General features: G+C 41.8%; 1 protein-coding gene across 2 annotated transcripts in view; it reads left to right on the top strand.

The window, feature by feature from the left end:
- unc5cb (unc-5 netrin receptor Cb) overlaps window positions 1–27,046 on the top strand; it is a 446,958-nt gene that overhangs the window by 354,775 nt on the left and 65,137 nt on the right. For both annotated transcript variants that reach the window (XM_061875702.1, XM_061875703.1), the window contains exons 5-7: window positions 6,876–7,056; window positions 22,476–22,643; window positions 22,792–22,956. In XM_061875702.1, coding sequence (XP_061731686.1) covers window positions 6,876–7,056; window positions 22,476–22,643; window positions 22,792–22,956 — 514 coding nt within the window. The remainder of the gene's footprint in view (window positions 1–6,875; window positions 7,057–22,475; window positions 22,644–22,791; window positions 22,957–27,046) is intronic.

The raw sequence follows: 27,046 nt of genomic DNA on the forward strand, positions 1-27,046 counted from the left end.
CATATTATGCTATGTTATGCCACGTCATGTCCATGCTATGTTATGTTACGTCATGTTTTGCTATGTTACGTCACGTCATGTTATGCTATGCCCGTCATATTATGCTATGTTACGTCACGTCATGTTATGCTATGCACTTCATGTTATGCTATGTTACGTCACGTCATGTTATGCTATGTTACATCACGTCGTACTGTTATGTTACGTCATGTTATTCTATATTATGTTATGTAATGGTATGCTATGTTATGTTACGTCATATTATGCTATGTTACATCACGTCATGTTATGCTATGTTACATCATGTTATAGTTATGATACGTCATGTTATATGTTGTCATGTTATGCTATGTCACATCACATCATGTTATGCTATGTCACGTTGCAACATGTTATGCTATGTTACGTCACGTCATGTTATGCTATGTTACGTCATCTTATGCTATGTTATTTCATGTTATGCTATGTTATGTTACGTCACGTCATGTTATGCCATGTTACGTCACAACATGTCATGCTATGTTACGTCATGTCATGTTATGTTACAGTATGTCAGGTATGCTGTTATTTTACATAATCTTATGTTACATCTTATGTTACGTCAGGGGTAGGGAACCTATGGCTCTCGAGCCAGATGCGGCTCTTTTGATGACCGCACCTGGCTCTCAGAAAAATCTTAGCTGACATTGCTTACCAGGATAAGTATTTAATAATTCCGCTGGTAATCACAGTGTTAAAAATATTCTTCAAAATATAAAACATTCTCATGCATTTTAATCCATCTATCTGTTTCTAAAACACCTGTTCAAGAAGTCGCATTGATGGTCAAAAGTATAGCTAACTTCAGAATAACAATGTCATTAAAAAGAATAGGAGATGCACGCATTTAGTTGTTGTAATCTGGGAACGTCCAAATGAACGAGAAGGCGTAGAATTGTACAAGGGTACAGGTCTACAGGTTTCTCTCCTCATTGAGCTAAATTGATTCCTGTCTCTGTTTAATTCCTTGCTTCTTGTCTGTTTAATAGATGTCATCAGTGTTTGAACCTGACAGTTGTAATTGTTAATAATGTTATATGGCTCTTACGGAAATACATTTTAAAATATTTGGCTTTCATGGCTCTCCCAGCCAAAAAGGTTCCCGACCCCTGTGTTACGTCATCTTATGCTATCCTATGTTATTTCATGTCATGCTATGTTATGTTACGTCATCTTATGCTATGTTATGTTACATCATCTTATGCTATGTTATGTTACGTCATCTTATGTTACGTCATCTTATGCTATGTTATGTTACGTCATGTCATGTTATGCTATCTTATGTTACGTCATGCTATGCTAAGTTATGTTACGTCATGCTATGTTATGCTCTGCTGTGTTGTGATATATATATATATATATATATATATATGTATTTTGCTTTGCTGTGTCATTTTACTTTATATAATTTTTTTTAAAGGTCCATTTAAATACATTTTGTAATATAATTATATTTAATCCGTTTTACGTATGTTTATTTATTGTTCCACTGTTTCTGATCGACTTAATTCAATAGTGCTGTCTTTTTGATTTTAGTTGTCCAACTAAAATTATACTAAACTTGTACTTTTAATTAATTTAATGAATTATTTACTACGTTCAATCAATCAATCAATCAATGTTTACTTATATAGCCCTAAATCACTAGTGTCTCAAAGGGCTGCACAAACCACCACGACATCCTCGGTAGGCCCACATAAGGGCAAGGAAAACTCACACCCAGTGGGACATCGGTGACAATAATGACCCAGTGGGACGTCGGTGACAATGATGACTATGAGAACCTTAGAGAGGAGGAAAGCAATGGATGTCGAGCGGGTCTAACATGATACTGTGAAAGTTCAATCCACAATGGATCCAACACAGTCGCGAGAGTCCAGTCCAAAGCGGATCCAACACAGCAGCGAGAGTCCCGTTCACAGCGGAGCCAGCAGGAAACCATCCCAAGCGGAGGCGGATCAGCAGCGCAGAGATGTCCCCAGCCGATACACAGGCAAGCAGTACATGGCCACCGGATCGGACCGGACCCCCTCCACAGGGGAGAGTGGGACATAGAAGAAAAAGAAAAGAAACGGCAGATCAACTGGTCTAAAAAGGGAGTCTATTTAAAGGCTAGAGTATACAAATGAGTTTTAAGGTGAGACTTAAATGCTTAAATGCTTCTACTGAGGTGGCATTCCAGAGTACTGGAGCCCGAACGGAACGTTCTATTGTATTTCTTAGCAACTTGTATTTTTTTTTTATTTTTACAAAACTGACAATCGGTAGGAAATGGATGGATGGATGGTGATTATCCAAATTGGTATTGTTCTGCACTGGCAGGGTCAGAGTATCATGCCTTTTTTTTTCTTCTTCTTCTTTTTACATTTTAGTCAAGCTTCTCCTTTGATAGACTTCCAACAAGGTCCATGCTGTTGAAACATGCAATGGCCAGCGTGTTGTACCCGCGGTACAAACCAACAGTCAGCCCGGCCCCACGCCTCGCACTTTATCTTCCTTTGGTAAACATCCCGCTTATCTTGGCCTGCTCTGCTGGTTGGCATCTAATCTCATGAACGCTCCCCCGTGGTGGTGAGACGTGACAATGGGCAGGAAGTCAGCTCGCCGGGCCACCTCTTTGAAGACCGGGCAATATTTGTCTGCGGGGTCCTTTGCACCATCTCCATATCTTTTTTGTAAAAAAAAAAAAAAAACACACATAAATATCAGCATCATTAAGACAAATGAAGTCATGAGAAAAGGTCAAAGAGCCTCTCCGTCTCACTTGTGGTGTTTTTCTGTCCTTGCTTGACAAAGTATGCAACTGCAGTGCTTTGTTCTAAAGCAGGGGTGCCCATTACGTCGATCGCGAGCTACCAGTCGACCGCGGGGGGTGTGTCAGTCGATCTCGAGCCAGGCTTTTAAAAAAAATAGACCTAAAAATTAGTGATCATCAATCTTCACCAAGACGTCACTTAAATGACATTCACGGTACCGGAGGGTCTTGTGAGATGACGCTGGCTGCTGCAAGATCATTATTATGAAAATATGACCGAGAGGAAGGCGAGAAACACTTTTTATTTCAACAGACTCTCGCGCCGTACCTTCCGTCAAAACTCTAAAGGCCGACTGCACATTTCCTATCTTCACAATAAAAGCCCTGCTTCATGCTGCCTGCGCTAACTAAATACAGAGTCTCGGAAAACTGGCGTGCACAAGCGATCCCTCAGAAAGCTGGCGTGCACATCACTTGTGCACGCCAGCTTTCCGAGACTCTCATTTTGTTAGCGCAGGCAGCATGAAGCAGGGCTTTTATTGTGAAGATAGGAAATGTGCAGTCGGCCTTTAGAGTTTTGACGGAAGGGACGGCGCGAAAGTCTGTTGAAATAAAAAGTGTTTCTCGCCTTCCTCTCTGTCATTTTTTCATAATAATGAACTGGCAGCAGCCAGCGTCATCTCACAAGACCCTCGGGTGCCGTGAATGTCAATCAAGCAAGCTACGGAATTTGCCGCCAATGTTTTTCTTGTGAAGTGTATGGAAGCCGGATGAATTAGATGCCAAAAACCAACCCCTTTCATGTGGTATTGTACAGAAAGGACAACTTTTTTTCTCCTCCATTTGAAAATGTGGGCGTTATCATCATTACTGTCTGATTCCAATCAATGCAAGTCATCAGAATCAGGTAATACACCAACTTATATTCTTGTCTTCGTGAAAGAAAGACATCTATATGTGTTACACATGCTTGTATTATCATTAAACACATTTAACTTGTTTACAAAAATGTCTCTTTCATAAATAAATAAATATAAATGATATATATAAATGAGGTAGATCCCCTCGAGTTGGTCAATTGAAAAGTAGCTCGCCTGCAGAAAAAGTGTGGGCACCCCTGTTCTAAAGGGTTATTGACATTTATTATTATTTTATTATTGAGGATTTTGGCAAGTTATTGACTTTTTGGAGACTACTGGTGGAGTTACAGGGGTTATAGGTGGAGCTTGGTGCAAGCTACACATGCTGTACACCAGGTTGATTAAAGATGAGGATGAAGTTGGTCCATAATTGCCACATGCGTGAGTTGTTAGGAGCTACAAGAGCGGTCACTTTTTTGCACGTTTCAGCAGCTGCAGGTGTTTGCGACAACTGACCGGCTGCCCTGTTTATCAATCAAAAGACGGGATGGATAATAGGCTAGGCGTCAATTTTTTTTTAATGGAATGCGATCTACCAATACTACCTTTGCGATCGACTGGTGGATCGCGATCGACGTAGTAATGTTCCAACTGAGAAACTTAAAACGTGTTTGGCACAGGGGCATTTTTGCCACTGTGTTACATGGCTTTTCCTTTTAACAACACTCAGTAAACGTTTGGGAACTGAGGAGACCAATTTTTTAAGCTTTTCAGGCGAAATACTTTCCCATTCTTGCTGGATGTACAGCTTAAGATGCTCCATTCTCGCATTTTAGGCTTCATGTTGCGCCACAAGTGTGCGCTGAAGTGTTCCTGAGCCCATGTGGTGATATCCTTTACACACCGATGACGCTATTTGATGCCTTAGGGGAATCTAAGGTCACGGGCATCCAATGTTGGTTTTCAGCCTTGCTGCTTACGTGCAGTGATTTATCCCCTTAGCAGCCCAGTCTAGATTGTATTTTTTTACTCATCCTTCCCCAGCATTTTACCTTTTTCCCCAATTCTTTTTACCTGGTTGCCTTGTGGTGACCCATCAGCGTCCCTGTTCTGTAACCCTGCACACTGTTTGTTGGTCTAATCTTGAACTGATTTGTGCTGAAAACAAAGTTCCGTTGTACTTGTGCCATTACAATGAAGACCTATCCCTGTCCCTTTTCCAGAATATCTGAACCTTTTGATGATACTACGAACCGTAGACGGTGAAATTCCTTGCAATAGCTGGTTGTCACACCCCGCCTCGGGTGAAGGTAATCTAACCTTTGCAAACCAGACTTCGAACCAAGGATGGCAAGTCACGCAGTTGGCAACAGTTTATAAACATTTATTTAAATCCCAAAAAGTATCAAAAGGTGAACAAAACAGGAAGACAAAGCACCAACAATCTCAGTAGTTGTTTGATGTATGACGACAGAAACTCTTGGTCAGGACATAGAACCTCATCTGGCAGTGACAGGCAGCAGACTGCAGAAAAATGGCATTTTCCCCACTTAAATAGCCCATAGCCCCGCCCACTAGCTGGGACCAATTTGACAGGGGAAATTAAGAAAACAGTTATTTTGTCAATTTAACCATAAATAACCATCAGATGTCTAAAACGTATTCACATAGTACTTTTGCATTTTTAAAGCAGTCACTTTTGTCCACAGTGTATTCAGGTTTAGACAACACAACTTTCAAATGTCCGGTGTCCCTCAGCAACACCCAGCTCCTGACAATCATGGTTTGGCCCAAATGAGGCCTAATTAGTCAAAGCAGGTGTGCTCACCTACATAAAGCCTTCAGCCCTACCCTGACTCTTTTAGCCAGACATGCAGAGCCATGGTAAATGACAGCTTACAATTTGTTTGTTGAGCATGCTTTCCACTGACTAAAAACAATGTGCATGGTTTGAGAGGAAGCCAAAGTTCAAACAGTGACAGTGTGGGGTCAAACTGTCACACTGGTTGAGAAATGTTGTTCTTAAACAATTTTGTCAGGTTCAAACACTGATGACATCAATTAAACAAGACAAGAGACAAATAATTGAACAGAGACAGAATTCAATTTGGCTCAATTGAGGAAAAAACGTGTGGACCTGTAACCTCTTAGAGTCTCACCCACGCTCTGGCGAAAGATTGTATTTCTCCCGCTTTATTTGGACTTTCTCTGACCACATGTCAACAGCTGTTTGTAAGGGACGAGGGTTGTATACAGTTCACAGAAAAGGTCGTAAAACTGTTCAAAGAAGAGGTTCGTAAAAGAGTTCAAGGAGATGTTTGTAAAAGGAGGGGACTCCGGTCCTGCCTCCTCCTCGCTTCCACAGTGCTTGGGAAAGACAATATCTTTCTGTTTGATTCTAATATATGAAAGACACAGGAACACCCTTATCTTGCTTCTCCCATACACAGTGGCGTTTTATGAGCCTTACTCTTGGTAGGTTCCAAAGACAGCTTTTCAGTTTTTGTGAGAAACAATTATTCTAACAAATTGGCTCAGGCATTTGTTCGCAAAGTGGTGACCCTCGCCCCGTCCTTGTTTGTGAACGACTGAGCATTTCATGGAAGCTGCTCTTTTACCCAATCATGGTACCCACCTGTTCCCAATCAGCCTGTTCACCTGTGGGACGTTCCAAATAAGTGTTTGATGAGCATCCCTCAACTTTTCTCAGTCTTTTGTGACACTTGTGCCGGCTTTTTTGAAACATATTGCAGGCATCAAATTCCAAATGAGCTCATATTTGCAAAAAAAAACAAAGTTTTCCAGTTCGACCGTGAAGTATCTTGTCTTTGCAGTCTATTCAATTGATAATGATTTGCAAATAATTGTATTCTGTTTTTATTTACCATTTACACAACGTGCCAACTTCACCGGTTTTGGGTTTTGTACATTTTACTTTAGGTGTTTGTTTGTTTGTTTGTTTTTTGTGATGTCTGTAGTGTAGTCTCTCTCTATTTATTGTTCCAAAGTTCCCAATAGCACCGCCTACTGTTTATGTTATGTTAGCTTTGAAACCTTCATTAGTAGATTGCACAGTACAGTACATATTCCGTACAATTGACCACTAAATGGTAACACCCGAATACGTATTTCAACTTACTTAAGTCGGGGTCCACGTTAATCAATTCACGGTCGGCTCTCCACTCTCATTTTTTCTCACCTCTATTCCGTCTTCTCCGCAGGTGGAGTGGCTGAAAAACGAGGAGGTGATCGACCCCGCCGACGACCGGAACTTCTACATCACCATCGACCACAACCTGATCATCAAGCAGGCTCGCCTCTCGGACACGGCCAACTACACCTGTGTCGCCAAGAACATCGTGGCCAAGAGACGTAGCACCACTGCCACCGTCATCGTTTACGGTTAGACACTCTTAATTCTCTTCTACAGTCAGGGCAGCGTCTTCTCCCCGTCGTCTTTGGTGTAGCGTGCAAGGACAGGAGTGTCAAAAGATGGAACTAACTGTTTTGATGACATTCAGACTTTACTTCAATCAATAACGGAGCAGCATCTCCTCATCCGTGGCTCACTAGTGCAACAACAAGTACAATAACTAAAGTTCCTTGGGTGAATAATGCAAACTCACTACACCGGTATGTTTTAGCGCTTTCATGGCGAGTTTACTGACAGATATAAGTAAGAACTTTACACTACTTCATATTAGAAATGGCAACAGCGGAGGACGAATGTCCCATAACAAGAAGATAGAGAAATAGAAGAAGCTTACGGACTACAAAGGCGGACACGCACACATTTTTAGGACTTATGCAGATCCCAAATGCAGACCAGCATGTTCCAGAAGGTAATTCAAGTTGCTTTTGCATAATATTGCGTCACCATCGACCACGACCTGATTATCAAGCAGGATCGCCTCTCGGACACGGCCAACTACACCTGTGTCGCCAAGAACATCGTGGCCAAGAGACGCAGCACCACTGCCACCGTCATCGTTTACGGTTAGACACTCTTAATTCTCTTCTACAGCCGGGGCAGCGTCTTCTCCCCGTCGTCTTTGGTGTAGCGTGCAAGGACGGGAGTGTCAAAAGATGGAGCTAACTGTTTTGATGACATTCAGACTTTACTTCCATCAATAACGGAGCAGCATCTCCTCATCCGTGGCTCACTAGTGCAACAACAAGTACAATAATTAAAGTTCCTTGGGTGAATAATGCAAACTCACTACACCGGTATGTTTTAGCGCTTTCATGGCGAGTTTACTGACAGATATAAGTAAGAACTTTACACTACTTCATATTAGAAATGGCAACGGCGGAGGATGAATGTCCCATAGCAAGAAGATAGAGAAAAAGAAGAAGCTTACAGACAACAAAGGCGGACACGCACACATTTTTAGGACTTATGCAGATCCCAAATACAGACCAGCAAGTTCCAGAAGGTAATTCAAGTTGCTTTTTCATAATATTGCGTCACCATCGACCACAACCTGATCATCAAGCAGGCTCGCCTCTCGGACACGGCCAACTACACCTGCGTGGCCAAGAGAGGTAGCACCACTGCCACCGTCATCGTCTACGGTTAGACACTCTTAATTCTCTTCTACAGCCGGGGTAGCGTCTTCTCCCCGTCGTCTTTGGTGTAGCGTGCAAGGACAGGAGTGTCAAAAGATGGAGCTAACTGTTTTAATGACATTCAGACTTTACTTCAATCAATAACGGACGAGAATCTCCTCATCCGTGGCTCACTAGTCCAACAACAAGTACAATAACTAAAGTTCCTTGGGTGAATAATGTAAACTCACTAACACCGGTATGTTTTAGCGCTTTCATGGCGAGTTTACTGACAGATATAAGTAAGAACTTTACACTACTTCATATTAGAAATGGCAACAGCGGAGGACGAATGTCCCATAACAAGAAGATAGAGGAATAGAAGAAGCTTACGGACTACAAAGGCGGACACGCACACATTTTTAGGACTTATGCAGATCCCAAATGCAGACCAGCATGTTCCAGAAGGTCATTCAAGTTGCTTTTGCATAATATTGCGTCACCATCGACCACAACCTGATTATCAAGCAGGCTCGCCTCTCGGACACGGCCAACTACACCTGCGTGGCCAAGAACATCGTGGCCAAGAGACGTAGCACCACTGCCACCGTCATCGTCTACGGTTAGACACTCTTAATTCTCTTCTACAGTCAGGGCAACGTCTTCTCCCCGTCGTCTTTGGTGTAGCGTGCAAGGACGGGAGTGGAAGAAGTGTCAAAAGATGGAGATAACTGTTTTAATGACAGTCAGACTTTACTTCAATCAATAACGGAGCAGCATCTCCTCATCCGTGCCTCAGTAGTGCAACAACAAGTACAATAACTAAAGTCCCTTGGGTGAATAATGCAAACTCACTACACCGGTATGTTTTAGCGCTTTCATGGCGAGGTTACTGACAGATATAAGTAAGAACTTTACACTACTTCATATTAGAAATGGCAACAGCGGAGGATGAATGTCCCATAGCAAGAAGATAGAGAAATAGAAGAAGCTTACGGACTACAAAGGCGGACACGCACACATTTTTAGGACTTATGCAGATCCCAAATGCAGACCAGCATGTTCCAGAAGGTAATTCAAGTTGCTTTTGCATAATATTGCGTCACCATCGACCACAACCTGATCATCAAGCAGGCTCGCCTCTCGGACACGGCCAACTACACCTGCGTGGCCAAGAGACGCAGCACCACTGCCACCGTCATTGTCTACGGTTAGACACTCTTAATTCTCTTCTACAGCCGGTGCAGCGTCTTCTCCCCGTCGTCTTTGGTGTAGCGTGCAAGGACAGGAGTGGAAGAAGTGTCAAAAGATGGAGCTAACTGTTTTAATGACATTCAGACTTTACTTCAATCAATAACGGAGCAGCATCTCCTCATCCGTGGCTCATTAGTGCAACAACAAGTACAGCAACTAAAGTTCCTTGGGTGAATAATGCAAACTCACTACACCGGTATGTTTTAGCGCTTTCATGGCGAGTTTACTGACAGATATAAGTAAGAACTTTACACTTCTTCATATTAGAAATGGCAACAGCGGAGGACGAATGTCCCATAACAAGACAATAGAGAAATAGAAGAAGCTTACAGACTACAAAGGCGGACACGCACACATTTTTAGGACTTATGCAGATCCCAAATGCAGACCAGCATGTTCCAGAAGGTAATTCAAGTTGCTTTTGCATAATATTGCATCACCATCGACCACAACCTGATTATCAAGCAGGCTCGCCTCTCGGACACGGCCAACTACACCTGCGTGGCCAAGAGACGTAGCACCACTGCCACCGTCATCGTCTACGGTTAGACACTCTTAATTCTCTTCTACAGCCGGTGCAGCGTCTTCTCCCCGTCGTCTTTGGTGTAGCGTGCAAGGACAGGAGTGTCAAAAGATGGAGCTAACTGTTTTAATGACATTCAGACTTTACTCCAATCAATAACGGAGCAGCATCTCCTCATCCGTGGCTCACTAGTGCAACAACAAGTACAATAACTAAAGTTCCTTGGGTGAATAATGCAAACTCACTACACCGGTATGTTTTAGCGCTTTCATGGCGAGTTTACTGACAGATATAAGTAAAAACTTTACACTACTTCATATTAAAAAATGGCAACAGCGGAGGACGAATGTCCCATAACAAGAATATAGAGAAAAAGAAGAAGCTTACAGACTACAAAGGCGGACACGCACACATTTTTAGGACTTATGCAGATCCCAAATGCAGACCAGCAAGTTCCAGAAGGTAATTCAAGTTGCTTTTGCATAATATTGCGAAACATCCATTCATCCATTTTCTACCGCTTATTCCCTTTTGGGGTCGCGGGGGGCGCTGGCGCCTTTCTCAGCTACAATCGGGCGGAAGGCGGGGTACACCCTGGACAAGTCGCCACCTCATCGCAGGGCCAACACAAATAGACAGACAACATTCACACTCACAGTCACACACTAGGGCCAATTTAGTGTTGCCAATCAACCTATCCCCAGGTGCATGTCTTTGGAAGTGGGAGGAAGCCGGAGTACCCGGAGGGAACCCACGCATTCACGGGGAGAACATGCAAACTCCACACAGAAAGATCCCGAGCCTGGGATTGAACCCAAGACTGCAGGACCTTCGTATTGTGAGGCAGACGCACTAAACAAAACGCCAGATAATAAGTCTCACCTTATACAACAGGGTTTCCCACACATTAATGTATTTGTGGCGGCCCGCCACAAAATAATTACGGCTGCCTTAAATAAAAAGTATTAAAAATTAAAAATTTAAAAAATAAAATAATTATTATTTCATTTATTTTATTTTTTTCCGGCTTTTGACTTGCTCGACCGGGCGGCATAGCTCGGTTGGTAGAGTGGCCGTGCCAGCAACTTGAGGGTTGCAGGTTCGATTCCCGCTTGTGCCATCCTAGTCACTGCCGTTGTGTCCTTGGGCAAGAGACTTTACCCACCTGCTCCCAGTGCCACCCACACTGGTTTGGATGTAACTTAGATATTGGGTGTCACTATGTAAAGCGCTTTGAGTCACTTGAGAAAAGCGCTATATAAATATAATTCACTTCACTTCATAAAAGCAATGGGACTCTGTCTGTGAATGGAGCTTGTAGTTACATATTATATAAATATGTAAATATCATATAAATATGTACATAAAGTGTTGTAATTATATTCCAACTCTGCATTCTTCTTGGTCATCACCCCCCCCGCCACGCAGTGCAATACAACCACAAATCAATTTATAGATAAAATAAATAAATAAGAACATTTTCGGTTCGTTTCCTGTGTGAACGTGTGCAACGGATGGAAGATTTTTTTTCTTTAAATTTGGTGAGGCACTGAGCCGCAGGAAGAGGCTGACCTCCTGCTGTGATTTGGCGCGGCGAGCCCCGCCCGCTGCCTCCCCGACATCAACAAACACGACCGGCCTGTGAAGTCAAACCTGCCGCGGGGTTCTAAGCTGCAGACGGAGTGAAACGCCACGCGTCCGCTCTCTACTTTCCAGACACTCCCTTCAAAACGCTTTAACCCGGGTTCATCCCGCGCCCGCTAGCCCCAATATAAACGCTCGAAAAATGACTCATCACTTTGAGTTGTTTACAGGTTTTCCTCCCCAAAAAAAATGCAGGAAAAGCAGAACAATGCAAGACGCCAGCGTACATTTCAGAGGTAAAAAAAAACCCTGCTTTGATGTCGGCTTATCCTTAAAAAAAAAAGTATTTTCTGCCGCGTGGAGCGTCTGCTTTTGTGCCGCCTTAGCCTCTTTTATCCCCGCCTTTTTCTAAAAGGCATTTAATTGTGTTGCGTGTGGAAGCCACGCACTGACAGGAAGTGTGTATTAATGTCCCAGGGTTTATTTCACAGCACACAAAAGATAAGCCTGCACATGGAAGCCAGTCCAGGCGTTGAGCAGAAAAGTGTTTTTCAACCTTTTCTTAGCCCAAGCACGTTTTTTTTTTTCATTGAAAAAAATCTGAGGCACACCATCAGCGGAAAACATTAAAAAATTTAACTCAGCAGCCGATATTGACAGTAAAAAGTCGTTCCCGCAATTGTTTGATATGAATTCCAACCATAACCAAGCATGCATCACAATAGCTCTTGTCAATCAATCAATCAATGTTTACTTATATAGCCCTAAATCACTAGTGTCTCAAAGGGCTGCACAAACCACCACGACATCCTCGGTAGGAAAACTCACACCCAGTGGGACATTGGTGACAATAATGACCCAGTGGGACGTCGGTGACAATGATGACTATGAGAACCTTAGAGAGGAGGAAAGCAATGGATGTCGAGCGGATCTAACATGATACTGTGAAAGTTCAATCCACAATGGATACAACACACTCGCGAGAGTCCAGTCCAAAGCGGATCCAACACAGCAGCGAGAGTCCCGTTCACAGCGGAGCCAGCAGGAAACCATCCCAAGCGTAGGCGGACCAGCAGCGCAGAGATGTCCCCAGCCGATACACAGGCGAGCAGTACATGGCCACCAGATCGGACCGGACCCCCTCCACACGGGAGAGTGGGACATAGAAGAAAAAGAAAAGAAACGGCAGATCAACTGGTCTAAAAAGGGAGTCTATTTAAAGGCTAGAGTATACAAATGAGTTTTAAGGTGAGACTTAAATGCTTCTACTGAGGTGGCATCGCGAACTGTTACCGGGAGGGCATTCCAGAGTACTGGAGCCCGAACGGAAAATGCTCTATAGCCCGCAGACTTTTTTTGGGCTTTGGGAATCACTAATAAGCCGGAGTCCTTTGAACGCAGATTTCTTGCCGGGACATATGGTACAATACAATCGGCAAGATAAGATGGAGCTAGACCGTGTAGTATTTTATACGTAAGTAGTAAAACCTTAAAGTCACATCTTAAGTGCACAGGAAGCCAGTGCAGGTGAGCCAGTACAGGCGTAATGTGATCAAACTTTCTTGTTCTTGTCAAAAGTCTAGCAGCCGCATTTTGTACCAACTGTAATCTTTTAATGCTAGACATGGGGAGACCCGAAAATAATACGTTACAGTAGTCGAGGCGAGACGTAACAAACGCATGGATAATGATCTCAGCGTCTTTAGTGGACAGAATGGAGCGAATTTTAGCGATATTACGGAGATGAAAGAAGGCCGTTTTAGTAACGCTTTTAATGTGTGCCTCAAAGGAGAGAGTTGGGTCGAAGATAACACCCAGATTCTTTACCGTGTCGCCTTGTTTAATTGTTTGGTTGTCAAATGTTAGAGTTGTATTATTAAATAGAGTTCGGTGTCTAGCAGGACCGATAATCAGCATTTCCGTTTTTTTGGCGTTGAGTTGCAAAAAGTTAGCGGACATCCATTGTTTAATTTCATTAAGACACGCCTCCAGCTGACTACAATCCGGCGTGTTGGTCAGCTTTAGGGGCATGTAGAGTTGGGTGTCATCAGCATAACAGTGAAAGCTAATACCGTATTTGCGTATGATGTCACCTAGCGGCAGCATGTAGATGCTGAAGAGTGCAGGGCCAAGGACCGAACCCTGGGGAACTCCACACGTTACCTTAACGTAGTCCGAGGTCACATTGTTATGGGAGACACACTGCATCCTATCAGTAAGATAAGAGTTAAACCAAGACAGGGCTAAGTCTGACATACCAATTCGTGTTTTGATACGTTCTAATAAAATATTATGATCGACGGTATCGAAAGCAGCGCTAAGATCGAGGAGCAGCAACATAGATGACGCATCAGAATCCATCGTTAGCAATAGATCATTAGTCATTTTTGCGAGGGCTGTCTCCGTGGAGTGATTTGCCCTGAAACCGGATTGAAAGGTTTCACATAGATTGTTAGACGCTAAGTGTTCATTTAACTGCTCCGCAACAAATTTTTCAAGGATTTTTGAAATAAAGGGAAGGTGAGACACCGGTCGGTAATTTACCATGAGGTCAGGATCGAGGTTAGGTCTTTTAAGAAGAGGATGAATAACCGCTTTTTTGAATGCTAGGGGAACAGTGCCCGAGGAGAGTGATAAGTTTATAATATTTAGCACTGATGGACCTAATAATACAAAGAGCTCCTTGATCAGTTTCTCAGGAAGAGGGTCAAGTAAACATGTTGTCTGTTTTATTCCATTTACACGTTGTAACAATTCCTCTAATGTTATTTCCTCAAAACGAGAGAAAGTATTTTGGAGGGCAGTATCCGCCGTATATACAATCGTGTCAGTGTTAATAGAACCCCGTTGTAGCTGGGACGCATTGTCTTTAATCTCCTTTCTAATGACTTCAATTTTCTTACTAAAGAATTGCATAAAGTCATCAGCTGAGTGGGTTGAGCTACTGGAAGGAGTCCCTTGTTGGGTTAGCGATGCTACCGTACTAAACAAAAATTTAGGATCATTTTTATTACGGTGGATGAGATTTGAGTAATATTTAGCTTTAGCTAAGGTAAGCATGCGTTTATAAGTTATTAAACCATCACTCCATGCTTGATGGTGCACCTCAAGTTTAGTCGTGCGCCATTTGCGTTCCAGCTTTCTACATAATAATTTCTGAGCTCTAGTTCCTTCTGTAAACCACGGGGTGCGCTTTTTTGGAGCCTTTTTTAACTTTAGCGGTGCTATGTTATCAATGGTTTCGCGCAGGGCGTCGTTAAAGTTGTTAGTGAGGTTATTACTTGTCTCAGAGTAGGCGTACTCTCACCACCTGTAACATCACACCCTGACTTATTTGGAGTTTTTAGTTCTTGTCTTGCGCTCCTATTTTGGTGTTGATTGTCATGGCATGTACTTTGTGGACGCCATCTGCTCCACACGCTGTAAGTCTTTGCTGTCGTCCAGCATTCTGTTTTTATTTACTTACTGTAGCTCCGTTTTGCATAGTCCCTTTGGGACAGAGGACCCTATTGAATTTCTAAGGTTTTATTATTATTCTTTTTTATTATTCCACCACCTCTTTGAGCTGTAATTTGACCCCCATAGCATGCCTCAAAACTAACCAAATTTGACACTCACATCAGAAAAATTGCGATCTAATCAAAAAAACCAAACCCCAAAACTCAAAATTGCGCTCTAGCTCACCCTAGGAAGAAAACACAGACAAAACTGTCTGTAACTTTCAGTAGCAATGTCGTAGAAACATGAAAAAAAAACTTAATGTAGGTCTTACTGAGACCTTTTCAGACACTCATACCACCAAGCTAAAATCAACAGAAATTTTGCAATTCCCCCTTCAAAACAAAAGTTGACAAAACAAAACCAACGCTTTTTTTCAAACATTATCTCCTCTGAGGCCGTTTGTCGTTTCCGCTTTAATAAACACAGAAGAGAGATTGAACCCTTCTGATTAAAAATTGTTGGAAACGTTTTAATTACTACCCCGGTTTGGATTTTATGAGCCCCTAAAGTACTGGTGCGCTGTTGCAGTTGCACTAATGTTGTCACAAGATGGCGGATTCCTGCTCGACTTCCTGCTCAGACAAAACTGCCTCTAACTCACTGTAGAAATGTCATACTCACATGAAACAAAAACCTCAATGTAGGTCTCACTGAGACCTATATTTCATAGACTGACAAGCTAAAATCAACAGGAAGTTTGCTATTCCCACTTCAATACAAAAGCTCCACTCCGTTCACAATGCATTAGAGTCTCAAAATGGCGGCACCATGGCGTCCTTATAAAACGCCCAAGCCACTTTACAGCTGTTATTACTACGAGACTGATGTATAACACATGTGTATACAACTTTTTCACGGTGACATTTTTGGTAAATTTACGCAACTGAAACAATACAAACAGAAGGCCATAGTAAGTCAACTTTTGAGTGATCGATTGAGACTTTTATTAGTAGATTGCACAGTTCGGTAAATATTCCGTACAATTGACCACTAAATGGTAACACCACAATAAGTTTTTCAACTTGTTTAAGTCGGGGTCCACATAATACAATTCATGGTAAAACTTGTAAATGTGTTAGCTAATGCTAATGCTAGCGATGCTAGTTTGATTACATTACTATAGCACGTAGAAATACGCATGAAAACACTCCTACAGACATCACACATGGGACGGTTGAGTAAGTATGAATTGTTTTAGTTACATTGTAACACAAACATTGCTTGGAGTGATGAATGAAGAATCCTTTTGAGTGAAAATGCAACAGACGGTTGGTTATATGTTCGGTTCCAGGCACAAACCAGAAAGTACATTTCCAACGCGCAGCACCTGCAGTGAGTAAACTTGTCCAAAAGAGGGTGCCATAGCACGGAAAATAACACACCTATTCAGTGTCCTTGTTGAAACAATTTCTTGAATACGAAATTATGGTTTTTAGCGAAGAAAATACATAAATTAGATGCACCGTTTTACAAGCTGCAGGGGTCAAAGCGTGGGGAATATATGGTAAACACGTTGCCGGACTGCTCGTTCCAGAGATTTTAAATGCGAGCCGATATCATGGAATTCTATTTTTTTTTTGTTGCTGATATCGTATCAAGACACCAAGCGAGAAAAATAAATGTCAAAACAACAAAATAATGTGAAAATAAGGTTTTAATATTGGAATAAAACCTTCAGTTTTGTATGTGTTGCCAGCCACTGGCTATCATATGTATGTAGACGCTGACAGAGATGGATGAGAGAGGAAAAGAGAAGCATTAAGGGGACTCAGTGAACGGGAACGTGCCGCTATCTGACCACAATTTACTGTCTGGCTGCATGACAGTGGAATGACCTCAGAGTTGAGGCGTGGAAAAACAAGTCTACACTCTTTGACACATTTTTGTTTTGGTGAGATTTTCTTGTCCATAAATCATACTGGAAAAACACGTTTTGTGAGTAAGATGGCCATTTAATTGGTTTTATGACCTTTTGTGCAACTGTAACGCCAACAGAATAGTAAGTGGGGGCTCAATTAATCTGTTGCACATCATTAACTGCACAGTCAGTTTTAAAGCAACTGTTCTACACGTTCAAAACAAAGTCAACCGCGGTAAAATGAATACATCAAACACTTTTTCACAATCAACTCCTGTGTACTATGCAATAAATACATCCACAATATAAAGGATATACATTTGTCCAAAGATAGTGTCTGAATAATTGTATCTAAGTTATCAAAAAGAAGGCTTGTAAAACTCCACTGTGTAGGATGGGAAGCAACATGAAGGTGTTCTGTTTCTTTGATGTATTGTAATACACAGAAAGATTTTGTCTTGACCCGCGAGCAACTACAAAGCAAAAAGGAAGCAGGATCTGACTCCCCTCCAGGCACCTTTTCTTTGAACTGTTTTGTAAACAAAGGCAGCGGATGTTTACGACCCCCTTCCTTTAGAAACAGCTGTTGCCATGGAATCAGGAAAGTCCAAATAAAAGAGGAGGCGTACGATCTTTCGTCAGAGTGTGGTTGGAGACTGTACAGGAGTACAGCCCAGAGGTTTCTCCTCAATTGAGCTAAATTTAATTCTCTCTCTGTTTGTTTGCTTAATAGCTGTCATCAGTGTTTGAACCTGACACAATCTTTCCATGTAAATAACTCATTTTGTAACGTATATATATGTGGCTTATAGTCCGGTGCAGCTAATATATAGAACACTTTTTTTCTTTTTTAATTTAGTGGGCATGGCTCATATCTCGGTGTGCTCTATTTAGTCCGGAAAATACGGTGTTTGTTTTTGTAGTCCACACACCTGTGACCGTAGGAGACTGCGGTTAAATAAATAAAGACGTTAGCTGTGAACAGGGAAAGTCCAAATAAAAGAGGAGGCGTACGATCTTTCATCAGAGCGTGGTGGGACACTGTACAAGAGTCCAGCCCAGACGTTTCTCCTCAATTAAGCTAAATTTAATTCTGTCTCTGTTTGATTCCTTGCCTCTTTGTCTGTTTGATAGATGTCATCAGTGTTTGAACCTGACACAATCTTTCCGTGTAAATAACTCATTTTGCAACATAAATATATGTGGCTTATAGTCCGGCGCGGCTAATATATAGAAACCTTTTTTATCTTTTTTTGTTTAGTGGCTGCGGCTGATGTCTGGGTGTGCTCTATTTAGTCATTAAAATGCAGTATTTGTTTTTGTAGTCCAAACACCTGTGACCGTAGGAGACTGCGGTTAAATAAATAAAGGCGTTAGCTGTAATCAGGGAAAGTCCAAATAAAAGAGGAGGCGTACGATCTTTCGTCAGAGCGTGGTGGGACACTGTACTAGAGTACAGCCCAGATGTTTCTCCTCAATTGAGCTAAATTTTATTCTGTCTCTGTTTGAGTCCTTGCTTCTTTGTCTGTTTAATAGATGTCCTCAGTGTTTGAACCTGACACAATCTTTCCTTGTAAATAACTCATTTTGCAACGTAAATATATGTGGCTTATAGTCCGGCGCGGCTAATATATAGAAACCTTTTTTACCTTTTTTTATTTAGTGGCTGCGGCTCATGTCTGGGTGTGCTCTATTTAGTCCGGAAAATACGGTGTTTGTTTTTGTAGTCCACACACCTGTGACCGTTGAAGACTGCGGTTAAATAAATAAAGGCGTTAGCTATAATCAGGGAAAGTCCAAATAAAAGAGGCGTACGATCTTTCATCAGAGCGTGGTGGGACACTACAAGAGTACAGCCCAGACGTTTCTCCTCAATTGAGCTAAATTTAATTATGTCTCTGTTTGATTCCTTGCCTCTTTGTCTGTTTGATAGATGTCATCAGTGTTTGAACCTGACACAATCTTTCCGTGTAAATAACTCATTTTGCCACATAAATATATGTGGCTTATAGTCCGGCGCGGCTAATATATAGAAACCTTTTTTATCTTTTTTTGTTTAGTGGCTGCGGCTCATGTCTCGGTGTGCTCTATTCAGTCCGGAAAATACGGTGTTTGTTTTTGTAGTCCACACACCTATGACCGTTGAAGACTGCGGTTAAATAAATAAAGGCGTTAGCTATAATCAGGGAAAGTCCAAATAAAAGAGGCGTACAATCTTTCATCAGAGCGTGGTTGGACAATGTACAAGAGTCCAGCCCAGACGTTTCTCCTCAATTAAGCTAAATTTAATTCTGTCTCTGTTTGATTCCTTGCCTCTTTGTCTGTTTGATAGATGTCAACAGTGTTTGAACCTGACACAATCTTTCCGTGTAAATAACTCATTTTGCAACATAAATATATGTGGCTTATAGTCCGGCGCAGCTAATATATAGAAACCTTTTTTATCTTTTTTTGTTTAGTGGCTGCGGCTCATGTCTGGGTGTGCTCTATTTAGTCCGGAAAATACGGTGTTTTTTTTTTTGTAGTCCACACACCTGTGACCGTTGAAGACTGCGGTTAAATAAATAAAGGCGTTAGCTATAATCAGGGAAAGTCCAAATAAAAGAGGCGTACAATCTTTCATCAGAGCGTGGTTGGACACTGTACAAGAGTACAGCCCAGACGTTTCTCCTCAATTGAGCTAAATTTAATTCTGTCTCTGTTTGATTCCTTGCCTCTTTGTCTGTTTGATAGATGTCATCAGTGTTTGAACCTGACACAATCTTTCCGTGTAAATAACTCATTTTTCAACATAAATATATGAGGCTTATAGTCCGGCGCGGCTAATATATAGAAACCTTTTTTATCTTTTTTTGTTTAGTGGCTGCGGCTCATGTCTGGGTGTGCTCTATTTAGTCCGGAAAATACGGTGGGTTTTTTTGTAGTCCACAAACCTGTGACCGTTGAAGACTGCGGTTAAATAAATAAAGGCGTTAGCTATAATCAGGGAAAGTCCAAATAAAAGAGGCGTACGATCTTTCATCAGAGTGTGGTGGGACACTGTACAAGAGTACAGCCCAGACGTTTCTCCTCAATTAAGCTAAATTTAATTCTGTCTCTGTTTGATTCCTTGCCTCTTTGTCTGTTTGATAGATGTCATCAGTGTTTGAACCTGACACAATCTTTCCGTGTAAATAACTCATTTTGTAACGTATATATCTGTGGCTTATAGTCCGCTGCGGCTAATATATGGAGCACTTTTTTTCTTTTTTAATTTAGTGGGCACGGCTCATATCTCGGTGTGCTCTATTCAGTCCGGAAAATACGGTGTTTGTTTTTGTAGTCCACACACCTGTGACCGTTGAAGACTGCGGTTAAATAAATAAAGGCGTTAGCTATAATCAGGGAAAGTCCAAATAAAAGAGGCGTACGATCTTTCATCAGAGCGTGGTGGGACACTGTACAAGAGTCCAGCCCAGACGTTTCTCCTCAATTAAGCTAAATTTAATTCTGTCTCTGTTTGATTCCTTGCCTCTTTGTCTGTTTGATAGATGTCATCAGTGTTTGAACCTGACACAATCTTTCCGTGTAAATAACTCATTTTGCAACATAAATATATGTGGCTTATAGTCCGGCGCGGCTAATATATAGAAACCTTTTTTATCTTTTTTTGTTTAGTGGCTGCGGCTCATGTCTGGGTGTGCTCTATTCAGTCCGGAAAATACGGTGTTTGTTTTTGTAGTCCACACACCTGTGACCGTTGAAGACTGCGGTTAAATAAATAAAGGCGTTAGCTATAATCAGGGAAAGTCCAAATAAAAGAGGCGTACGATCTTTCATCAGAGTGTGGTGGGACACTGTACAAGAGTCCAGCCCAGACGTTTCTCCTCAATTAAGCTAAATTTAATTCTGTCTCTGTTTGATTCCTTGCCTCTTTGTCTGTTTGATAGATGTCATCAGTGTTTGAACCTGACACAATCTTTCCGTGTAAATAACTCATTTTGCAACATCAATCAATCAATCAATGTTTACTTATATAGCCCTAAATAAAAATATGTGGCTTATAGTCCGGCGCGGCTAATATATAGAAACCTTTTTTATCTTTTTTTATTTAGTGGCTGCGGCTCATGTCTGGGTGTGCTCTATTTAGTCCGTAAAATCAAACAATCAATCAATCAATGTTTACTTATATAGCCCTAAATCACTAGTGTCTCAAAGGGCTGCACAAACCACAACACAAACCACTACCACATCCTCGGTAGGCCCACATAAGGGCAAGGAAAACTCATAGGAAAATGCGGTATTTGTTTTTGTAGTCCAAACACCTGTGACCGTAGGAGACTGCGGTTAAATAAATAAAGGCGTTAGCTGTAATCAGGGAAAGTCCAAATAAAAGAGGAGGCGTACGATCTTTCGTCAATGCGTGGTGGGACGCGGTACTAGAGTACAGCCCAGATGTTTCTCCTCAATTGAGCTAAATTTTATTCTGTCTCTGTTTGAGTCCTTGCTTCTTTGTCTGTTTAATAGATGTCCTCAGAGTTTGAACCTGACACAATCTTTCCGTGTAAATAACTCATTTTGCAACGTATATATCTGTGGCTTATAGTCCGGTCCAGCTAATAATAATAATAATAACTTTAAAATAAACCCTGACTGGACTTTAAATGAAACTCTTACTAGGTTTTGAGCAAATAAATGTAGCGTGTTCAAGTAAAACAATTTAAAAATATTTCTGCGTGACAATTAAATGTGTCCAAAAATGTTTTCTGTTGATATGAATTATGCAATGAAATAATAACCCATGATTAATCCAAATTCAAAAGTGTGATTAATCTGATTGAAAAAAAAATAACTGTACAGCACTCATTTAGGTACGTGCTAATTAACGCCCTGTTCCCTTTGAAGTTTATGTGCGTAACGCTGCCACAATAACTCGAGCATTTTTACTAATATACGTTTAAAAATGACAAATGGTCTCGTAGTAGTGAGCATGAAGAAGAGGGTGAAACATTCGAGCAGACTGCAAATGTGAAATTTGGAGACAAGTTACTTCCACATAAATGGAGTGTTTACCCCAAATAAAATTGAAACAATGTTCCCGGCCAGCTGGACCAAACGGTCAAATGTCCATCAAGGGCTGTACTAAATCAAATAAAATATAGGGAAGTTAGAGATAGTTGTTTTATCCAAAAGACTGGATAGGGCAGACACATATAGAGCTGTTCAATCTGAAATACTACAGAGGACAGCTGTAGAGTAGAAATAGGGCTGTACTATATCAAATACAAGAAAGGGAAGTCAGATATATAGTTGTTTTAAATAAAAGAGGAGGCGTTCAGTCTTTCGTCAGAGCGTGGTGGGACACTGTACAAGAGTACAGCCCAGACGTTTCTCCTCAATTGAGCTAAATTTAATTCCGTCTCTGTTTGATTCCTTGCTTCTTTGTCTGTTTAATAGATGTCATCAGTGTTTGAACCTGACACAATCTTTCTGTGTAAAATGACCGTAGAAGTTAGATAAATAAAGGTGCTAGCTGGAAGCTTTCTCAGGTTGCTGGTGTTTGTGTACCCCCAGTAAACGGAGGCTGGTCCACATGGACGGAGTGGTCGGTGTGCAACAGCCGCTGTGGACGAGGTTACCAGAAACGCACACGGAGCTGCACCAACCCGGCGCCGCTTAACGGCGGCGCCATATGTGACGGCCAAGGCATCCAGAAGCTGCCGTGTAACCCTCTGTGTCCAGGCAAGTACTGCTATTTATTTCCGAATACCTCAGATTTGAAATATAGTCCAAGCGCCCTCACCCGCACGCTCCCACCCGCCCATTGGGGTCTTCCTCCTCATCATCGCCATCCACGCTAGCCTCATGTGTGCTGTCTGTTGTGTGGTAGTGGATGGCCTGTGGACAGAGTGGAGTAAGTGGTCCACGTGTGGGACAGAGTGCACCCACTGGAGGAGGAGGGAATGCGGCGCTCCGGCACCTAAAAGCGGTGGCAAAGACTGTGAGGGCATGGTGCTCCAGTCCAAGAACTGCACGGATGGGCTGTGCATGCAGAGTGAGTATTCAAAGACTCACCTTTCCCACCGCCTTCACTCGCTCCTCATTCCGTGTCGCTCATTCTCTTTCACTTCTTTCACACACTTACTAAGAACTTTCTCAATTACTTATACATAATTAACCTTCTGCCTTTCATCTCGCTTCTATGCGGCGCTCGAGACGCAATTTTCTTCACACTCTCTTGACTATAAACCTCGACTATCCATTTCAAGGATGTCCCAGTCAATGATACTTAAGTAGTTCAGGTCCCAGGAAACTCTGATCTGCAGGCAAGCGTGTAAACACCTTTTGTGGTCAATTGCACAAAGTATACTTATAATGGGGGAAATCAGAGGCACCCACCTTTTCTAGAGTTTTACAAATCTTTTCAGACGGGGTGCAGCACTAATTTGCCCGAGTCGGTTTTGGCGACGCGCATCTATCTTCTTCATCACTTTCTTCCTGACATGACCGTTTCTTCTTTTTTTCATTTTTTTTCCGCCTATGTTCAGTTTTCGGAGGCTGAGAGTCACGCTGCGGTTCACTCGAAACACGTAAAAGAAGCACCTCCCGCTGACTTGTGATAGGTCAGGCCGTGGCTACTTTCAATATGATTTGCGTATGTATAAGGGGGCGTGGTCTCGGCAATGCAATACATAAAATCTGAATTTTTACTGGCGCACGCTGTTTTCTGGATTTGAACCTACGCCTATTTTTAGCTGGACAGCCACGCAACTGTTTTTTACATGAGGCCCTAGTGTGTGTTCGTTGGCAAATTTTACTTTAAAATAAACCCTGACTGGACTTTAAATGAAACTCTTACTAGGTTTTGAGCAAATAAATGTATCGTGTTCAAGTAAAATAATTAAAAGATATTTATTTGTGACAATAAATGTGTCCAAAAATATTTTTGGGGACTAGATAGGACTGCTACATATAGAGCTGTTCAATCTGAAATACTACAGAGGACAGCTGTAGAGTAGAATTAGAGCTGTACTATATTAAATACAAGATAGGGAAGACAGATATAGAGTTTTTTTTTTATCCCAAAGACTAGATAGGACGGCTCCATGAAGAGCTGTTCAATCTTAAAGACTACAGAGGACAGCTGCAGTTCCCCTTTAATGGATGCATGGCGCACTTGCAAAGAGATAAAGTCATCATGATATAGATTTAGAATCATTTCTAGGATTGATTTTCTTCCTTTTTTTTTTTTTTTGAGGCTAAGAGGGTGAAGCCACTTATGTCAACACTAATGAGCACTTCCACTGGCGTGTGGGAGCAGAGGCCATTATCTGAGAGCTGGCATTAAGGCAGATATGATTGGGAATGGGAAGCAAGCTGAAGTCGCCTCCGAGCACTGATTCAATGCCTGCAGCTTCTAGATGTTTCTGTTGTGGCTTTGTCCTCTTTTCAATCAATTAATATTAGTGTGAGAGTCCAGTCCATAGTGGACCTAACATAATAGTGAGAGAGTCCAGTCCATAGTGGATCTAACATAATAGTGAGAGTCCAGTCCATAGTGGATCTAACATAATAGTGAGAGAGTCCAGTCCATAGTGGATCCAACATAATAGTAAGAGTCCAGTCCATAGTGGATCTAACATAATAGTGAAAGTCCAGTCCATAGTCAATCTAACAATATAGTGTGAGAGTCCAGCCCATAGTGGATCTAACATAATAAGGGGAGAGTCCAGTCGATAGTGGATCTAATATAATAGTGAGAGTCTAGTCCATAGTGGATCCAACGTAATAGTGTGAGAGTCCAGTCCATAGTGGATCTGACATAACAGTGAGAGTCCAGTCCATAGTGGATCTAACATAATAGTGAGAGTCCAGTCCATAGTGGATCTAACATAATGGTGTGAGAGTCCAGTCCATAGTGGATCTAACATAATAGTGAGAGAGTCCAGTCCATATTGGATCTAACATAATAGTGTGAGAGTCCAGTCCATAGTGGATCTAACATAGTAGTGTGAGAGTCCAGTCCATAGTGGATCTAACATAATGGTGTGAGAGTCCAGTCCATAGTGGATCTAACATAATGGTGTGAGAGTCCAGTCCATAGTGGATCTAACATAATAGTGAGACTCCAGTCCATAGTGGATCTAGCATAATAGTGAGAGTCCAGTCCATTGTGGATCTAATATAATAGTGTGAGAGTCCAGTCCATAGTGGATCTAACATAATGGTGTGAGAGTCCAGTCCATAGTGGATCTAACATAATGGTGTGAGAGTCCAGTCCATAGTGGATCTAACATAATGGTGTGAGAGTCCAGTCCATAGTGGATCTAACATAATAGTGAGACTCCAGTCCATAGTGGATCTAGCATAATAGTGAGAGTCCAGTCCATAGTGGATCCAACCTAATATTGTGGGAGTCCAGTCCATAGTGGATCTAGCATAATAGTGTGAGTCCAGTCCATATCGGATCTAACATAATAGTGAGAGTCCAGTCCATAGTGGATCTAACATAATAGTGAGCGAGTCCAGTCCGTTGTGGATCTAACATAATAGTGAGAGAGTCCAGTCCATAGTGGATCTAACATAATAGTGAGAGAGTTCAGTCCATAGTGGATCTAACATAATAGTGTGAGAGTCCAGTCCATAGTGGATCTAACATAATAGTGGGAGTCCAGTCCATAGTGGATCTAACATAATAGTAAGAGTCCAGTCCATAGTGGATCCAACATAATAGTGAGAGTCCAGTCCATAGTGGATCTAACATAATAGTAAGAGTCCAGTCCATAGTGGATCTAACATAATAGTAAGAGTCCAGTCCGTTGTGGATCTAACATAATAGCGTGAGTCCACTCCATAGCGGATCTAGCATAATAGTGTGAGTCCAGTCCATAGTGGATCTAACATAATAGTGTGAGAGTCCAGCCCATAGTGGATCTAGCATAATAGTGAGACTCCAGGACATAGTGGATCTAACATAATAGTGAGAGAGTCCAGTCCATAGTGGATCTAACATAATAGTGAGAGAGTTCAGTCCATAGTGGATCTAACATAATAGTGAGAGAGTCCAGTCCGTTGTGGATCTAACATAATAGCGTGAGTCCACTCCATAGCGGATCTAGCATAATAGTGTGAGTCCAGTCCATAGTGGATCTAACATAATAGTGTGAGAGTCCAGCCCATAGTGGATCTAACATAATAGTGTTAGAGTCCAGTCCATAGTGGATCCAACATAATAGTGAGAGTCCAGTCCATAGTGGACCTAACATAATAGTGAGAGAGTCCAGTCCATAGTGGATCCAACATAATAGTGAGAGTCCAGTCCATAGTGGATCTAACATAATAGTGAGAGTCCAGTCCATAGTGGATCTAACATAATAGTGAGAGTCCAGTCCATAGTGGATCTAACATAATGCTGTGAGAGTCCAGTCCATAGTGGATCTAACATAATAGTGTGAGTCCAGTCCATATCGGATCTAACATAATAGTGAGAGTCCAGTCCATAGTGGATCTAACATAATAGTGAGCGAGTCCAGTCCGTTGTGGATCTAACATAATAGTGAGAGTCCAGTCCATAGTGGATCCAGCATAATAGTAAGAGTCCAGTCCATAGTGGATCCAACATAATAGTAAGAGTCCAGTCTGTTGTGGATCTAGCTTAATAGCGTAAGAGTCCAGTCCATAGTGGATCTAGCATAATAGTGAGACTCCAGGCCATAGTGGATCTAACATAATAGTGAGAGAGTCCAGTCCATAGTGGATCTAACATAATAGTGAGAGAGTTCAGTCCATAGTGGATCTAACATAATAGTGTGAGAGTCCAGTCCATAGTGGATCTAACATAATAGTGGGAGTCCAGTCCATAGTGGATCTAACATAATAGTAAGAGTCCAGTCCATAGTGGATCTAACATAATAGTAAGAGTCCAGTCCGTTGTGGATCTAGCTTAATAGCGTAAGAGTCCAGTCCATTGTGGATCTAACATAATAGTGAGAGAGTCCAGTCCATAGTGGATCTAACATAATAGTGAGAGAGTCCAGTCCATAGTGGATCTAACATAATAGTGAGAGAGTTCAGTCCATAGTGGATCTAACATAATAGCGTGAGTCCACTCCATAGCGGATCTAGCATAATAGTGTGAGTCCAGT

This window comes from Nerophis ophidion, linkage group LG17 (genome assembly GCF_033978795.1).
Source record: "Nerophis ophidion isolate RoL-2023_Sa linkage group LG17, RoL_Noph_v1.0, whole genome shotgun sequence".
In the NCBI taxonomy this organism is placed as follows: Eukaryota; Metazoa; Chordata; class Actinopteri; order Syngnathiformes; family Syngnathidae; genus Nerophis; species Nerophis ophidion.